Source organism: Panthera tigris, chromosome A2, assembly GCF_018350195.1.
Source record: "Panthera tigris isolate Pti1 chromosome A2, P.tigris_Pti1_mat1.1, whole genome shotgun sequence".
Classification (NCBI taxonomy): Eukaryota; Metazoa; Chordata; class Mammalia; order Carnivora; family Felidae; genus Panthera; species Panthera tigris.
Genome location: NC_056661.1, coordinates 76,027,930 through 76,044,815, shown reverse-complemented (window position 1 = coordinate 76,044,815; position 16,886 = coordinate 76,027,930). Strand labels below are relative to the sequence as shown.

Here is a 16,886-nt window from a genome sequence, read left to right as displayed (position 1 = left end):
CTGAGTCACGGATAAATTATTCCAGCCAGGATACGATCCAGAAGGCATCTGAGATGTGCTGAATCCGCAGCTTTGGAACATATGTTACCGTATAGAGTGATTGATTTCCAAGCCGTGTCACTGGAAACCACTTTAAACTTAAGTACCCCACGTGCTAATGAATTGGACACATTCCACGCTGGTGACCTGGGGTTTTCTCAGATACAACTGTGGGATTCTGGCCAAAATGAGGAAGGATAGAAAATATTCCCATGCTTCCTTCGTGGACTTTGCCTCATTATGCACGACAGTGAGAAAACCCACATGGATTTATTTATTTTTTTTGGATGTTTCTTCCATGCAGACACGAGAAATGCTCTTCTACCTGCTTGGAGGCACAGAAGTATGAAACGCGTAACACGTTGGGTTGCATCCCGGATGGTCTCTCCTGGATGTCAGCCTGGGGCCATCTGGAACCTGGAGATAATACTTTAATGACTTTTGCATCTGTCTCCCCATGCTCACAGCATCCACCAGAATTCTGCCTCTTGTTGCATTTTGCCTGTCTCACTACAACAGTGCCTTGGCCGTTCTCTCTACCCCTTCCCTAATCCAACCCACATGACGCACAGCTGCCAATAAGCGTTTCACACTCTTACCCAACTGCCAATGGAATCACGCCCATATGACTTAGCCTGGGGTTCAAGTTGCTCTGCGATCTACCCCAAACCACTCCTCATTTGGTGAGTGTTTATTGAGCAACCATTCAACGCCAACCCCTGCATTAGGAATGCAAAGATGAATAGGACACAGTCCTGGCCACGGAGGAGATTAGAACCTTGCACTGGAGACCGAAACGTAAATAAGAAACTATATCGTCAGATTAGGTTTCAGCAGATATCTATGTAAACTTGTCTACATGCAATGTCTTTCAAACATTTCAGAAACACTCTCACAAATGCAGTAGACACTAGATGCCCCTCGGGGATCCCCTTTACCTGGTTGGTGCACCACCACCCGCAGTTGCTGTGTGTGTGGCTTCTAGGAGCTCACGGTTGCCTCCTTCTCTAGAGAATTGCCCTCCCATACCTCCTCCCCAACCCCTCTCCCCCCACCCCTGTCCCCGAGGGTAGCTCACAGCCAGTGGCTTCTTGATCAGAGCTATAAAAGGCTGACCCTGTCTTCCCAGCAGAGGGGACAACCTTGCCTGCGGTTTATGCCTCTGAGCTCCTTCATGGATCAATCCAATGTTGGTTTCACCTGAGACTACATCTTACTCCCTCCTCTTGTTTCCTTCACTCCCTTACAGAGCTTTCCTGAATAACACTTCCTTACTGGATCACATGCACCTGAATCCAGTCTTGGGCTCTGTTTCTAGGGCACTTGACCTGAGACAGTTGGTGCCAGACAGTTTACCCAAAAGCAGACTCCCAGATGCAATTTGGGAGGAGGAGCGTTTTCGGTTCAGCTGGCAACGGGGACCCCCATGTGCAACATGTCCTGATGATCCCTGGGATGTGGCAGCAGAGCAATTGCTAAAGCTGTCAGCTGTGGAGAACCGGGACAGGATAAAGGCAGGAGGGGAGCCACCGACTGCAGCCATGTTTCTGGCATTGAGAGATATGGGGGAACAGCAATTATAAGGACTGTGGAAATAGGTGGGAGTTGTTGAATGCCACTGATGCTGTGACGAGGGAGGATGGGCTCAGGGCAATCAATCACCAGTTTAAAGCCGAGTGTGAGAGTCAGAGGGCCTCCCTGTGGGGATTTAAAGAGCCTCATCTCCTTTAGGCAGATGGCAGGAAGAGTTGACGACCAGGCACAGGACCTCATTGTTAAGACTTACAGAACTTCGGAGAAGCCTGCATTCTCAGCCTAGGTAAGTCACCTATGCCCAAGTCAGGCCCTTCACGGGGAAGAAGAGGGACCTTAAGACATGGGTGATGCACGTGGGAACCTTGAACTCTGAGGCTCTCCTGAGCGCTCGTGGACCATAGACGTAATCCACCCACTCTTACTGGAGTAGAGCCCCTCCACTCCACCCCCCTGCCGCATTTGAGGATGACGTGGAAACCTCAAATGATGCAGCTGTCTTGGAAGAAAACGTGTACCTTCCTGAGGATCTGCTTATCCTACCCCCCCTGACCACGTGCCTGATAATTAGAGTCAAGTTTCAGCATGACCTGACTGGGAAAGTGCTAGATCTCTGAGAGGGACTTGGCTAACCCGTACAGGTAGCAACTGAGAGAGAATGGGTCTGCATCCTGAGGTTGTTAGAATAAGGAGGCAGAACATGAAACTGGATAGAGAGAGTTTGTTGATTTGGGATCACCAGTAATATGGGATTTAATAGCCTGGCAAGAGCTCTGGAGCCTTGGGAGATGGGTCCAATATATTGCTGGAGTAGCTCTTGGAAGCTTGGCAAAAGCTGTGGTCCCAAGGAGAGGGAGTGGAGGTTCCAGAACGGCTATAGCAGACTGTGGAGGAAGGGATACAAGGCTCAGAGTAGCAGGCATTCTAGAATGGATCTAAGATACAGGACCAGGAAACCCACCAGCCGATTATGTTCTTTGAAGGCCTGGAGGACACCTTATTTATTGGGACAAGAAGCAATGAACTGGTGAGAAGGGCAACAGCATCACTGAAAAGCTGAGTGTTGGGTGTCCTCTGTAGGCTGGTAGGATCTATCACTGGGAAACAGAGCTCTTTGGTATCAATGTGGAGGACAGGATCCCAGACTATCGAAGACTGGGTAGCACTTAACTCTCAAAAACAAGATGGGCATAATTATTATAGGGGGCAGCAAGGTTAGAGAAGGAGACAAGGGGGCCTGACCCATAGGAATCTTCAATGGAGATGACTAATAGAACATGGTATTCCCAGGAGCAACACAGATGAGAAGACAACAAAAGTATTGCTTAACATATATTATTAAAAGCGGTCAGATATGAATTAGCAAAAGGCTGAGGTCAGCTGCCCCAATGGAAAGACGTGATGTTCTGTCAAGTTCCTAGACCTGAGCCATTTCTTGGATCCAGAACCCAGTGACTGAATAAGAGACCAGATCCCCATGAAGAAAGATTCTTGAACACCATGGCAAGGGTAAATCAGGTACCCAAAATGCCATCATGGTCCCCTTGTTAGAAGAAGGGCATCTGAGGGTCAGGTAATATATGGAGTCCTGGCCTAAGTCCTTTTTACAATGGGTTCACAGATTTACTGAACCGTCCCTTGATTATTTCCTCCAATTCCTGACTATGTAATTGGAATGGATCTGCTTAGCAGTGGGCATTGATTCTTTGACCTGGAAGGAAAGGTAAGAGCTCTTCTAGTAGGAAATGCCAAGTAAAAGCTTGTGAAACATCCATTTGCAACCACTTTCTCTCCACCAAGTCAAGATAGTAAATAAAAAACAGTACTACAAATCTGAGACATTCTCCAAGCGCCACTCTCAGGATTCGATGGTGGTTCCCATCATGTCCCCATCATACACTTAATACAGACTTAACCAGCTTGTAGTCCCATCTGTGGCTGTCGTGCCTGAGGGAGCATCTTTACCAGAGCAGATTTCCACCACCTTCACCCAGGATATGGAGCAAAGGAAATGCAAAATGTGTTCTCCAGAAACACAGAGGAGAAGCAGCAGGCTGTCTTCTCTCAGGTAATGTATATTGTCTTGCCCCAAGACTGTTCATTCTCCCACTCTCTGTAACAGGATAGACCAAAGGGGTTTGAACCATCTAGGTGTGCCACAAAATGTCACACTGATTTCCTATATTAAAGGATAGTGAAGTGGGTCCCTTGGTCCAAGCCAATGTCATGTGGTCTCCCACGGTGTGAATCAGATACTCTGTGGCCTCTGTCAGAAGACCACATCACCCGTCCTCAGCTCAAGGGACCCACTTCACAGCAAAAGAAGGATCGCAGTGGTCATGTGACTTTGCGATCCATTGCTCTACACAAACCGTGCCATCCAGAAGATGTTAACCTCAGATGGCAGTGGGATGGGACCCCGAAAAAATGCATCAGCTTCACTAGCTTGGGAACGACACCCTGTGAGATGGGACAGTATTCTTCAGGATGTCATTTGCTCCTTAATGATGGCAATGGCCTTTATGTGATGCTGTGCTCCCAATGGGTAGAAGACATGGGTTTGGAAATCTAGTAGGAGTGGCCAAGCTCACTGTCACAGGTGGTGACCAAGGGAATTTGGGCTTCTTGTGCTTGCAACTTTAGGCTCTGTGGGTCTAGATGTCTTGATTCTTGGCCAGGAACAAAGAATTCCACTAACCTTAAAGATATGGCTGCTGCATGGCCACCAGGGCTTCTCATGCCTGTAGACCAGGAGGCCTGGGATGAAATTGACATAACCGGAAGGGCTGATCCTATTTAATCAGGATATGAGGAATATGCGTGGCACTGAGGTGGCCCACTAAGACATCTGTGGTGTTCCCCTACATGTAGCCTGAGAAGACCATGGAAACCAGGGGCTCAGTCGTGGAAGGATGAAGGTTTAGGTCATCCCAACCCGCAGAAGTGCTAGTTGAGCATGAAGGGAATCTAGAATGGGTGGCAAGGAAGGAGGGAGACAGTGAGTATCGGTTACCACCTTTGGGACTAATTGTGGCAGCCAGAGGCTGCATTTGTCTCACGAATCTCCTTTTGTAAATCTCCCCAGGAATTGTGGCCCGGGAGAATCCCGGAAAGCCCGTGCGTGCATGGAATGAACTTAATGTAAGGGGCAGATGGACTGGGTCAGCTTCATGGGCGTGCAAACGTGTACTTCCAGAGGGTCCCACACTCAGAAGGGACCCCATGTTTGGTTTAATGCTCTGCCATCACCATCTTGAAATAATAATGTTATGTTTGAAATTGTTTTGTGAGTGAAGTCTCTTGGGACAATGGCGCGTGCATATGAGAAGAGACATGCCCCCTATGTGTGTGCTTCCTTGCCCCCATTTGCAAATAGTGCACATGATGCCGGTGAACACAGCATCCCAGTGGACCTACTATGCGCACGTGTTCAGTGAAACTAAGAGTGCATATAAGGTAAGTGGGTTATGTTGATGCCTGAGTAAGCAGGGTGTCGACAGCTCCAAGAAGCCAGGCTTTTTCTGTTCCAGCCAGAACTTGCTTTGAAAGCAGAAAGAAGGCAAAGGCATTCTGAGAAAGACGTTATTCATGCTGCTTCCCTGTATTAGCCAGTTGCATACACCAAAGGATGACCAGAAGGAAAGAAAGATAGGGCGACTCCTGGTTGTCTTTCTTGCAGCCCTCCCTTACTGGTTAGTATGCTGAAGGTAGGGAGTATTGGTAGGACACATACCAAGGAGTGAAACAGAAACAGTTGTGTTCGTTTTGCACATTCCATTGTTCTGGGAAGGCCAGAATACATACGCATTTATAACTACAAAATACAACCCGTGTAATTTCAGTGATTTTACATGAGCCAAATGCCCTTATGTTTGCAGTGAAAATTGCACAATATAAAGATGCATGGTACCATTCGTGCCAGTAATTTATATTTTTAATATTTCTTTACTTCAAACGACATTAGATGGCAAATAAAAGAACACCGGGAAGTCAAGAGACTATGGAAGAAAGTAAGATGCTATATGTTTCAGTGCCTTCAATGTTCTTTTTCCCTAAGTTTTGAACAAAGGGCCCGGCATGTGGGGCTGAGCATGCAAAGAGCAGACACCAGCCCTCGCTGTGAGTGCACTGCCGGGTCCCCTCGGCTGGGCCACACTCTCCAGCCACCAGCTGCTGTGACATAGCTCCCCTCTCTTGAGAACTACCCTTGGATCGGAGTCACCTCACCTGGGAGCTTGCCAGCATCTGCCCTGGGAGCCCACAACCATGACAGGCTGATGGACATAACAGGGCCTGCCCTTGACCCTCAATGGGGGACAATTCTGTTGTGCCATTTATGCTTCCAAGCTTCGCAGGGGATCAGGCCAAGGCTACATCTATCCCAGACTTCATCCTTGCCTCACTTTCCCCTCCCGAGCCTCCTGCCCTCCCTCCCCTACAGACTTCTCCTGATGAGTGTTCCTTCCCCTCCTTAAGGCACATGCACCCACATCTCTGTTGCAATGTCTGTTTCCAGGGAACCCATACACATTTATACAAACCGAAACAAAGTTTTCACCAAGAAAATATGCCCTTGTTTTGTATTCCTCTGTTGTACTAAGCTGGGCCCAGCCAATTGATTTCATAACCTACTTACTAACAGGCAGGACCCGCAGTTTGAAGATTACGGATCTGTGTGACCCCAGAGATGGAAACAATGAACTATGTCCAGATGTTGGAGTAGGAAGATAAATCTGCACTGGGTTGTAAGGGATGAGTAGAAGTTTTACAAATCAAGAAATAATACAGAGGTGGTCATTTCAGAGAAGAGTCAGGAGAGTAGTTTGTAGATATTTAGAGCTGTGTTTCTCAAAGAACAGTCATGGACCACCTGTATCAGAATCACTTTGGGGTGTGTGGCAAACATGCAGATTTCTTGACCAGTCCCAGACTCTCTGATTTGGATCTTGAGGGTAAGAACCTGGAACCTGCTTTCTAAATGAGCCCCCTACTCAGTGCTTCTGCACAGTAAAATTTGAGGTTCACTTATCTGTTCTATAGAGAGCCAGGAGATGGGAGTAGTGACTCATTCCCCACTCTTATCTTTCAGATGGACTCAGAATGAGAAGCCCAGAGAGTCAGAGAAGGCTTCATGGGCATATGGTGTGGGCACAGGAACAGGCAGACGAAAGAGCAAGTCCGCCATGACTGGTGTGCATGGACCTGGGGATGAGGAACACCAGCCAGGAAGCCTTCTCTGATTCTCTCACCTAGAGGTAGTTCTCCTGAATCTGAAGTCCGTGTCATATTATGTGTACCTCTTCTATGATACTTACCCCACCCAGCCACCATTAGTGGTTTGTGTACACGGCTCATTTCCACAACAATGATCTTAAGGGCAGACTTCATTCGTGCTGACATATTCTTGTTGCCATTGATTCAACCATTTCATTCACTCAAGGAGGTCTCTTATGTTTAAGGAACTGACTCAGGGTTTGTGAGCCCTGATTTCATTGGCTTTCCAGCGTGCCCCTTCATGCATACGCGTGTGGGAAACTCAGTGAAGATCCCAGGGTACTGAATGAAGGAAGGAATGGACCCAAGGCATCCCCAACTTTGACTAATATAGTTGGATGGCTATTATCCAAACTAATATAGTTGGCTGGCTACAAGGTCCTCAGGTCTCCTCTGGCCTTCTGAAGCCATTGGAGCAGGGTCCTGTGGAGGTGGCATCATCCTGCACTCACACTAGCACTGGCCAGCTTCCAGTGTCTCAGATTCTAGACATGGCGACGCCATGCACCACCCCCAGGGATATCAGCATGTCTTCTTCCTTCCAACTAGGGGGAGAGCCGTTCCTCAGCTCTCCTTATGTCCCTAAAATGACAAAAACTTGTGAATTTGCAATACCTGACTCTGACTCCAGAATCCAGCCTTCTGGAAACTTCTGTCTTGAAACAAAGAAAGCTACTGGGATTCTGCCCAGAAGCTCTAATTACTTTGAGCTTGTGCCCTCCTTTCCTCCATCCCATCCTCGAGGACACTGGCAGCTTACAGGGACTGAGTACTCACAAGGGCCCCACACGGTTCTGAGCACATTACCGGATTGTTTGTTTCAGGCAGGACAGACAACGGCCATGGAGAAGTGGTTTACCTCACTCTGCTTGTCAGCACGTACACTCTGCTTCTGATTTCTCTTCAGTATTATCGTGCCGTTGTCAACTATGAAATCACTCCCTTGTTGCTGGAAGTACACATCACACGTAGGCAAAGCTGTTGCTGCTATCTTAAAAAGAAAAGAAATTACAGTGTCAGTAACCCACAGAAGTTCCAATTCTACCACAGTGCAAGCGTTTCGGGTTATCTGATAACTTAAAAGGTAATCACAATCTTCATTTCATAGCCTCAGGAAGGAGTCGTGAAGCACTTTATAATTCCTCTTTCTCCGTGAAAATGAGAAAATTTTGGTAGTCCTATGACGTCTCGGGTTTTCTTTTTGAACGACGCTGTGCTGGTGACATTCGAACCTGGGAAAACATTTATGCTTATCTCCTAGTTTCGTGGTGTTAAAAAAAAAAAAAGCGCAGATGCTATGTTTTAACGTGAGATCTCAAGAAGAAAGTTGTAGAAAATCAACAGCAGGCATGGTGTAGAGACGCAGTTTCAGTAGCTATTGTCATTGTGGACACTCTCGAGGCCTATTCCTGGCAGTTCTCACAGTTTGTGGGATTTGACCTTGCAGGGTCCCGTGAGAGGTTATACCAGGAGAGCCACCTCCCAAACGAAGCAGAGGAATTGCATTCCTGCGGCCCCCATTTCCTTAAAATCCTGGTCTCACGGGCTTCCCTTTCATACCATCCCCCTCAGCGGGGACCCGGTCGGAATCGCCAATTGCTCATTTCCAGATTTTCGAGGTCCTCTGGACGTGGGTGTTTCCTTGGTTGATGTTTCGTTATTGGTTTTACAAACAAGAGTTTTTCATTTCACAGGTGCCCTACTTGTTCGTCAAGAGCATGCAGCCCTCGGGTCAGCAGAGGCCCGCTTCAGGAACTCGCTTATTTTAGAGATTCTCAGCCACACTCTCTGTCCAGCTGCCTGACCTCTGCGATGAGGAACTTCAGACAGGCCACGCTGGATTATGTCCATGCGTCCAACACAAAATTAGAAACCATTTTATTGATTTTATGCAGAAAGCCTATTATGGAATTAGCTTTATACTACACTGTATCAAATTCCACACTATGTTAAATCCAATCAATGTTAAGTTTTGTGACCACAGGTAGTTTCTATAAGAAAACAAACCAGTGCTTCCCAAGTTGCCTATGAATCACTGAGGGATCCTGTTAACACGTAGACTTGATTCAGTAGGTCTGGGGCAGGACCTGAGACTCTATAAGTCCAGTGAACTCATAGGTGATGCAGCCTTGCTGGTCCATAGACCACATGTGAGTAGCAAGGATGTTGCCATAGACCGAATGTTTGTGTCCCTGCAAAATCCACATAGAGAAGGCTAATCCCCACAGTGGTGGTGATTAAAGGTGGGGCCTTTCCGGGGTGATTGGGTCATGAGGGCACAGTGTCCCCAGGAATGGGATCAGTGTCCTTATGAAAGAGCTCCTTTGCCCCTCTGCCGTGTGAGGACTCAGTGAGAAGACGGCCATCTACGAACCAGGAAGCAGGCTTTCTCCAGACATGAATCTGCTGGTGCCTTGATTTTGGACTTCCCGGCTTCTAGGACTGTGAGAAATAAATTTATGTTGTTTATAAGCCACCTAGTCCGTGGTGCTTTTGTTACAGCAGCCTGAAAAAATTAAGATACACACATACCCACACACATCTTTTGAAGACCCGCCAAGAAAGTTAATCGTCCTTTTTCTTCATTCTCCGATTTGAGTATTCAAAGAGTTACTCCTAAGTCATGGTCTTGGGTTCACATCCTTTTTGTTCACATCATCTCCATACCTTCTCCTCTCTCTGCTACCTCTTAACTTTTTCCTTATTCCTTCCTTATGCCTGCCAGGACTACAGCAGAAAGCTCTCCCTCCATCCCAGACCTCCCTGCGACTAGACCGCACTTACAGGAACACTGAGGACAGTCTTCGTCAGGTCAGTCTCTGGCTCAGAAAGCGTCAGCGAGTTCTCATTGCCCAAAAAGTAAAATATAGGCTCTTTAATAGGAGGATCTACTGTTCTTTTCCAATACTTCTTCCCTATATAAACTTCCTGTTCTACCTGGGAATATACCTACCCTGTCTCCCCTCTGAGCCATGATTTATAACTTTTCCTGGCTGGACTGTCTTCTCACCGAGGCCACCAACTGGAACGCTTATTGCTTTCAAGTCTCAGGCCACATTATTCTGTGCCTTAAGCCTGTTCATAAAGTATCACTTTTGGCTCTGAAATCTTAACACACGGCACATATGGACCCTTCTTGTCATATGTCTCTGCCCCCATCCTGAGGTATCTATGTAAGTGTATTAGCTATAGCTAAAAATTCCTGTAGGGCAGAGACCGTGACTAATTGCTTTCTATGCTGCCCTTAGCCTGGAGCTCAACGTTATGCATGTGGGTGGCACCTATTGATGGGTTAAGAGCAAGAGCTTTGGAACCAGATGCACCCGGGTTTCAATCCAGGGTCCACTGCCCACCAGCTGTGTGACTTTGGGCAAGTTAGGTAACTTCCTTTATGTCTCCCTAATCTGGAAATTAAAGGTGATAGGTTGTTCGGGAAGTCAAATGAGGTAACGTATATAAAGTGCAAAGGACAGAGCTCTAAGTGGAAGTTGTTTGTTTTCTTCTTTTAAGTGACCTCTACTCCCAACGTGGGACTCGAACTCCTGACCCTGAGATCAAGAGTCTCATGCTCCACTGACTGAGCCTGTCAGGTGGCCCTGGAAGTTTTATTAATATCAAAAGCAAGAGCATAGTAAGCACACAATACATATTTGTTGAATGAATGCACAAAGAGGGTCTAGCTTAAACTCTTCCTACTACAATTAAGGATCATCTTTTTGGGCGCCTGGGTGGCGCAGTCGGTTAAGCGTCCGACTTCAGCCAGGTCACGATCTCGCGGTCCATGAGTTCTAGCCCCGCGTCAGGCTCTGGGCTGATGGCTCGGAGCCTGGAGCCTGTTTCCGATTCTGTGTCTCCCTCTCTCTCTGCCCCTCCCCCGTTCATGCTATGTCTCTCTCTGTCCCAAAAATAAATAAAAAACGTTGAAAAAAAAATTTAAAAAAAAAATAAAAAAAAAAATAAAAAAAGGATCATCTTTTTAGTGGAGAGGAAATTATTCGTGCTGTATTTTAAACACAACATCAGTCCCAGCTTGAATTGTCATAGATAGTACTTTCCGATCCTCTGCACAATTTTCCTGGCCCTTTAAGCCCATTCTCTGTCCTTGATCTTTAAACCATGGAGAGAGGAGTAAGGCTTCACGTCGGACTACACTCATGGTTTGGAGCTGTATTAGCACATTAGCACATTCTCCTTAACTGCTTCTCAGCAGCTACGGCATGGCACACAGGGAATATATGTTAAGGATCAGTCCGTCTACTCTAGATATTACAGCTGCTTTGTGTTTTCTTATCTAAATAGTGGGAACAATTATATTTAGAGTTGTATAGGAAAGACACTCTCGTGTGGCCCCTCTACTGTCACACTGTTACTATGCTCACAACACTTCGGACACCGGTGTGTGGTTTATTCCCATGCTTGCCAAGTCTCAGACACCAGCTGAGTGTCCTGTAATTTAATTCAGTCCCGACACCATCTCCCTGGACTTTGTGTCAGATGCCACAGGTTGAGAGCTCAGTCCCACCAGACTGTCCCCGCAACCCCACCTTTGGATGCCAATGGAAAATCCAGGTTGTTCCCAGTACTTCTGACCAACCAGCTATAAACTGGGATTCCCATGACCCCTTCCTTGGGCTCGATAATTTGCTAGAACAAAACTCAGGGAAACACTTATGTTTGGTGGTTTATTATATAATAAAGAATTCTATAAAGGATACAAACTACCAGATGAAGAGTTATGACTGGGAGGGTTCTCTATCAGGAGCTTCTGGCCCCTGGAGTTGGGGTGCACCACCCTCCTCGCACATGGATGTGTTCACCAACCTGGAAGCTCTCTGAACCCTATATGTTGGAGATTTTTATGGAGTCTTTATCATATAGGCATGGTCATTCATTAACTCAATCTCTAGTTCCCCTCCCCTTCACAGAGAATGGGGTGGGGAGGATGGAAAATTCTAAGCTTCTAATCAAAGCTTGGTCTTTCTGGTGACCAGGCCCCATCTAGAAGCCCATCAAGTCACACAATTAGAACAAAAGACATTCTTATCCACCAGAAAATTCCAAAGGATTTAGGAGCTCTTTACCAGGAACCAGGGGTAGGGACCAACATATATCTTCTATTATTTTACGATAGTTATAGCCTAAATATAAATACCAATATTATCTTACCAAAGTGTTTTCTTAAGTCACCATCATAAAGGTGCAAAATTAAAAATCATGAAGAAGAATGCAGACATAGAATAGTTTCATTTTGATCCCACCCACCATGGTTGTAAGTTTAAGTAGGGACAGTGAAAGCCTCCCGCCCCTCCCCCCGATTCCAGTCAGCAGAAGAGAACATTCCAAGCCTCCTAAGGGGCATTTTCATCCCTCCCATCAATGGTGTCCAGATAAAGAAAAGATCTCAGGAAACGACTTAGTTGCTGGAACCTGGACGAGTTCCCGTTTTCTATCCAAACCCTGTCTTCAGAACCGACTTTTACATGCCTTCTCTCTTGAAGACTTTCACCGCACATCCCCTTTTCCCCTGCCACATTCCTGCCTGTGGCTGGGGTCACATGCTTGAGAGTGTCACGGGAGTCTAACTTCTCTAATCGTTCCACACGTGTGTGTCTGCTCCTCTAACAAGACTTTTAAGAAATACGTTTTTAGGGAAAATATCCCACAGGACCCTGACTTGGAGGGAATGAAGTAGGGCACCGAGTGACAATTGCCCTCACCCACACCAGTGAACATCAGTGAGAACGACTAGTCTATGATCAGCTTCAGGAGGACATCGTATACTTCCGTTTTGAACCTTATTTGCTCATCGTTAGCAGAGGTCTGTGAGGTTCCCGCTGTGGCTCAGACACTGTGGCAGATGCTAGGGCAACAGTGGTGAATGGCATACACATCTATCCGTCCATCTTGTGGTTTATAGTGTCGTGGGGAAGGCAGAGAAGTAGATACTCAATGAACACGTGTTAGCAGACAGCCACATCGAAAGAGCAAAAGTCAGGTCCATTTGACCACAGCCTCAACCAATTCCCACTTACGTGCCAGGCTCTGCGCTAGACTTGTAATATAAAGATCACGTAAAATGCAGGCTCTGCCCTCCAGAGTTTCTATAACCTTCAGTTCCATGCTAAGTAAACTCTGTTCTGATTGGCACGGGTGGCCAAACCATTCTTTTCCAGGTACCTTACCCATGATCTCAAGGGTGTGCTATATGTATTTACCGCCGCCCCATCAAATCAAGTCTGGAAGGAGACTAAATGAAATACGAACCAAAGGTGCAAGTCCTTGGAGAGGGGTGGCTTCCTCTGCCTCATAGAGATAGAAATTCAAAGGAGCAAAGAAGTAGCCGGGGACTGATTCAGTGCAGCTGCGGCCAGTGATGTGCGGGCGGCATTCACACTGGCCATCCTTGGGGGAGCACCTGGGGAGAAACAAACCCATCATGCACAGATGGAGAGGGGGGAGGGATAAAACGGAGGCATGGAGGTGCTGAGCTAAATGCCTTCTGAGTTTGGACCCGCTCCTTGAATCGATCAATCAATGGTCTTGAGGAGGATGTTAGGAGGCCATGGGCTCTACATGTCTGGTCTTGAAAAGCAAATCCAGATCCATGGAACCCAAGTAGCCACCTCTTTCCTCTGATTCTGCTCTAAACGCTGCAAAAAGGAGTATATAGGACCTCTCCTTATAGGGTGGCAAAAAGTTGGTGTTTTAGGCAGGTCAAGTCACACACGGCATCTATCCCACCACCTGTGGGTTACCTAAGCAAGAGGACTGTTGATCTCTTCCTTGGAAATATTTCGAGCAAAATAAATCATTTGGGCTGTAGTTAATGTCTCAAGATCATTGCTTTTCAACACCCTTTGCTCGTCATGGAATAAAGTCCATCACCGATGACTAGAAGCCGGTCAGAATAAAATGTGGAAACGTGAGTGGAGACTATAGCCACAGGACTGCGTCATTCATTTAGTGACTTACACGTTGGAATAAGCACCTCCAATGTCACAATCACAGGGAGAACATCCATGGAGCTGATTTTCCAGTCCCCAGTATCCAACCTATAAAGAGAAAATGCTCAGCTAAATCCAGCTATGAAGATACGTGCTGCTCTGAAGGGTAAATATTAAAATCAGTACAGTTCAGTCGACACATGTCAAATAGCCACACAGCCTGGGCAATCACACAGTCACCTTTCCTGCCTGTGTACTTGGTAATGACCTTGGAGGACACATCTCTCCTATTCCTGGGACTTGGAATGAAGGGGACAGGCAGGTTGCCTGAATACTATTCCAAGCAAAAATGCAGTGGGGGCACCTGGGTGGTTAAGTCGGTTGAGTGTCTGACTTGATCTTGGCTCAGGTTATGATCCCAGGGTTATGGAATCGAGCCCTGTGTCAGGCTCTGCCCTGAGTGTGGAGGCTGCTTAAGATTCTCTCTCTCTCCTTCTGCCCCTCTCCCCTGCTTGCTCTCTCTTTAAAAAAAAAAAAAAAAATGCAGGGGCGCCTGGACGGATCCAGTTGGTTAAGTGTCCGACTCTTGATTTCAGTTCAGGTCATGATCTCACAGTTCGGGAGTTCAAGGGCCGCACTGGGCTCTGTGCTGACAGTGCAGTCTGCTTGGGATTCTTTCCCTCTCTCTGCCCCTTCCCAGCACTCGTTCACTCACGGTCTCTCTCAAAATAAATTTTTAAAAAATATGGTGAAAACTACACAGTTCCTCTGACCACACCAATTTAGCCTCACGGTGAGTTATTTAAGGCCAGTCTGGGGAGAAGGTCTTCAACTAGCCTATTTGCAACTGCTTTTGTAAAGCCAGTAGATTCTCTCACCACAAAAATCCCAAGGGGTTTTTAAGGGGGTTTTACTTCCTCAGTCTTAAAATGTTTGGGGGTAAAAAAAAAATTCAAGTTGATTTTGAGATCTTATTTGCATATCACAGTTTAGCAGGCTCTTATGTTTGTAAGTAAGCTGTTTTGTCATAACAAACTCTGCAGGAGAGAGTCCGTTTTGTTCAAGACTTTTCTTCATTGCAACATCTTGACCTTTATTCGATATAAGCAGCTGGGGAGATACAAACAACTATTTCTTAAATCTGATAACATTTACTATAAAATGCTCCAAAAACGACTTCCCTTTCAAACCTCAATTTAACATGCTCAGACAAAATCAAGGTCTTAATAGGCACGGCAGTCTCATTTGAAACGGGTTTGTTATGTCTCTATTTTTGTTGTTGTTGTTATCTTGATAGAACTTTCCGCCTGATTTTACTCAGAAAGATTGATTTTAAACATTAAAGCCTGACAGAATTTGTTACAAAACACAGCAAAAGACTTTTGGTATCTTTCCTGAAACCCAACTTCAGTCTGGGCAGAAACAATGTGCAATGACGGACTTCGCCAAGGATGTGGTTGTGAAAACTCCCTCTAGGCCAGGGGTGCTGGCACATGGGGCTCAGAGCAGATCTGGGGCACCGCCGGACGGAGGACGAGGTGGGGCACCTGGTGGACATGTGGGTGCAGCCACAATGGGCAACCCTCTTCTGCCCTGCCCCTCCCCCCACCCCCTCCCCCACTGTGGCCCCTGCTCAGCGATTTTCCTCCTGCAAACACAATCCAGTGACCTATATATACAGTGGCTGTCAAACTGCGAACCAACAAAGTCAGCCTGAGTCTAAGGTCTCTCCGGAATCATCTGACGTGGCATCTTCGTCAATCCTGCCAACCAGCCCGGCATCCTTCGTGTTGCCCACATGCAGCCGTGGAGCTGGCGTGGCTCACCTTCCTCCATAACATGTCCAGGTTACCTGCGCCGTCTCCCAGAGTTCCCTCTTCAAGGGTACCTTCTCGCCTTCTTTCCCCATCCTCCTGTGCCCCGGCCTCATATGTTTCCAGTAAAATGACTTAAAATATTAACACAGAACGATGTTGTAATAGGCATATGTTTCTTATTTAGCAGCTACATTTCTTCAGACACATCAAGGTCACTGTTCTTTTACTAGGTTGAGTTTGGGGTTTTTTCTTTCTAAAATGTCATGGTGGGCTGCCAGGATTGGAGAACAAAGGGAAAAGTTGGATTTGGACTCCCTAACTGCATGACACATTTCTTATGGTGTAAAAAAGGCTTTAGTTTACTAATTTTAGACATACATGCTCACATGTTTGGAGTCTAGAACAATCCAGGAGTTTATTTCCCACAGGAATCTACAGTCCATTTAAACCTGCGGGTTTTTTTTTTTTTTTAAATGAGCTCGTCCAAAATATTTCTAGGCAAAGGGTGGTAGGGGTGATAAAGAGACTATACGCAAGAGACAGAAGAAAAGGCTCCACAATCTGGTGGGCTGAAAAAAGGGAGCAGATAAATTGTCATATTCTACTGCTTGGTACGTTGGGGAGAACAGTGGATAAAACTTCTGACATCGGTGCCCGGGTCCATTCAGCGCAATCTGGGAAAAGTCGGTGTGCTGGTAAATGTTTAACAACCAGCTAGCTCTCTGTAGAAGGGTTAGTGTTTGCTGATTTCTGTTGTGTAAATACTTTTACCGAGGAGGACCAAAATACATCAGCACAAGGAAAGAAATTAACGAGATCAAGTGTCCTCCGGGCAATGGCGGCAGAAATCTACACGACCACATGAAAGGGAAATCCTACGCAAATACATACAGTGCACTCTTCACAGTGTGGTCCGGTGGCAAATGACTGGCATGCACATTCGCCAGTCTCCACATCACAGGCCGAGAGAGGCAGACTCCCAAGAGGGTTACAGTTGCAGGCTGCAAGCAGAGCAAACACAATTATTCTATTTCCCCACCCTTGTCCTTAATAGCTCACGCTGAGCAAAACGCGTGGCCACAAGAACACCCGACATCCAGCCCTGCCAAGTCTATCGTCTGCCTGGCCTCACGGTTCTTGTATGGCATACAACTCTGTGTGGGAAATCCAGTGCCAGACATTTCCAGAGCCCTCATGCGGTGCTACTGGATGGTAATTAGAGAGTAGAAGTAGAAGTCATGTAGGCTGGAGCATCTGGCACCGTTATCCCGAGTTATCC

At 46.7% G+C, this 16,886-nt stretch overlaps 1 protein-coding gene across 1 annotated transcript in view; it reads right to left on the bottom strand.

Moving 5' to 3' along the window:
* Positions 1-16,886, bottom strand: part of LAMB4 (laminin subunit beta 4) — a 100,520-nt gene that overhangs the window by 59,422 nt on the left and 24,212 nt on the right. Inside the window, exons 11-13 of the mRNA XM_007083039.3 lie at positions 16,499-16,608; positions 13,819-13,898; positions 13,111-13,261 (exon numbers count right to left, since the gene is read on the bottom strand). Coding sequence (XP_007083101.2) covers positions 13,111-13,261; positions 13,819-13,898; positions 16,499-16,608 — 341 coding nt within the window. The remainder of the gene's footprint in view (positions 1-13,110; positions 13,262-13,818; positions 13,899-16,498; positions 16,609-16,886) is intronic.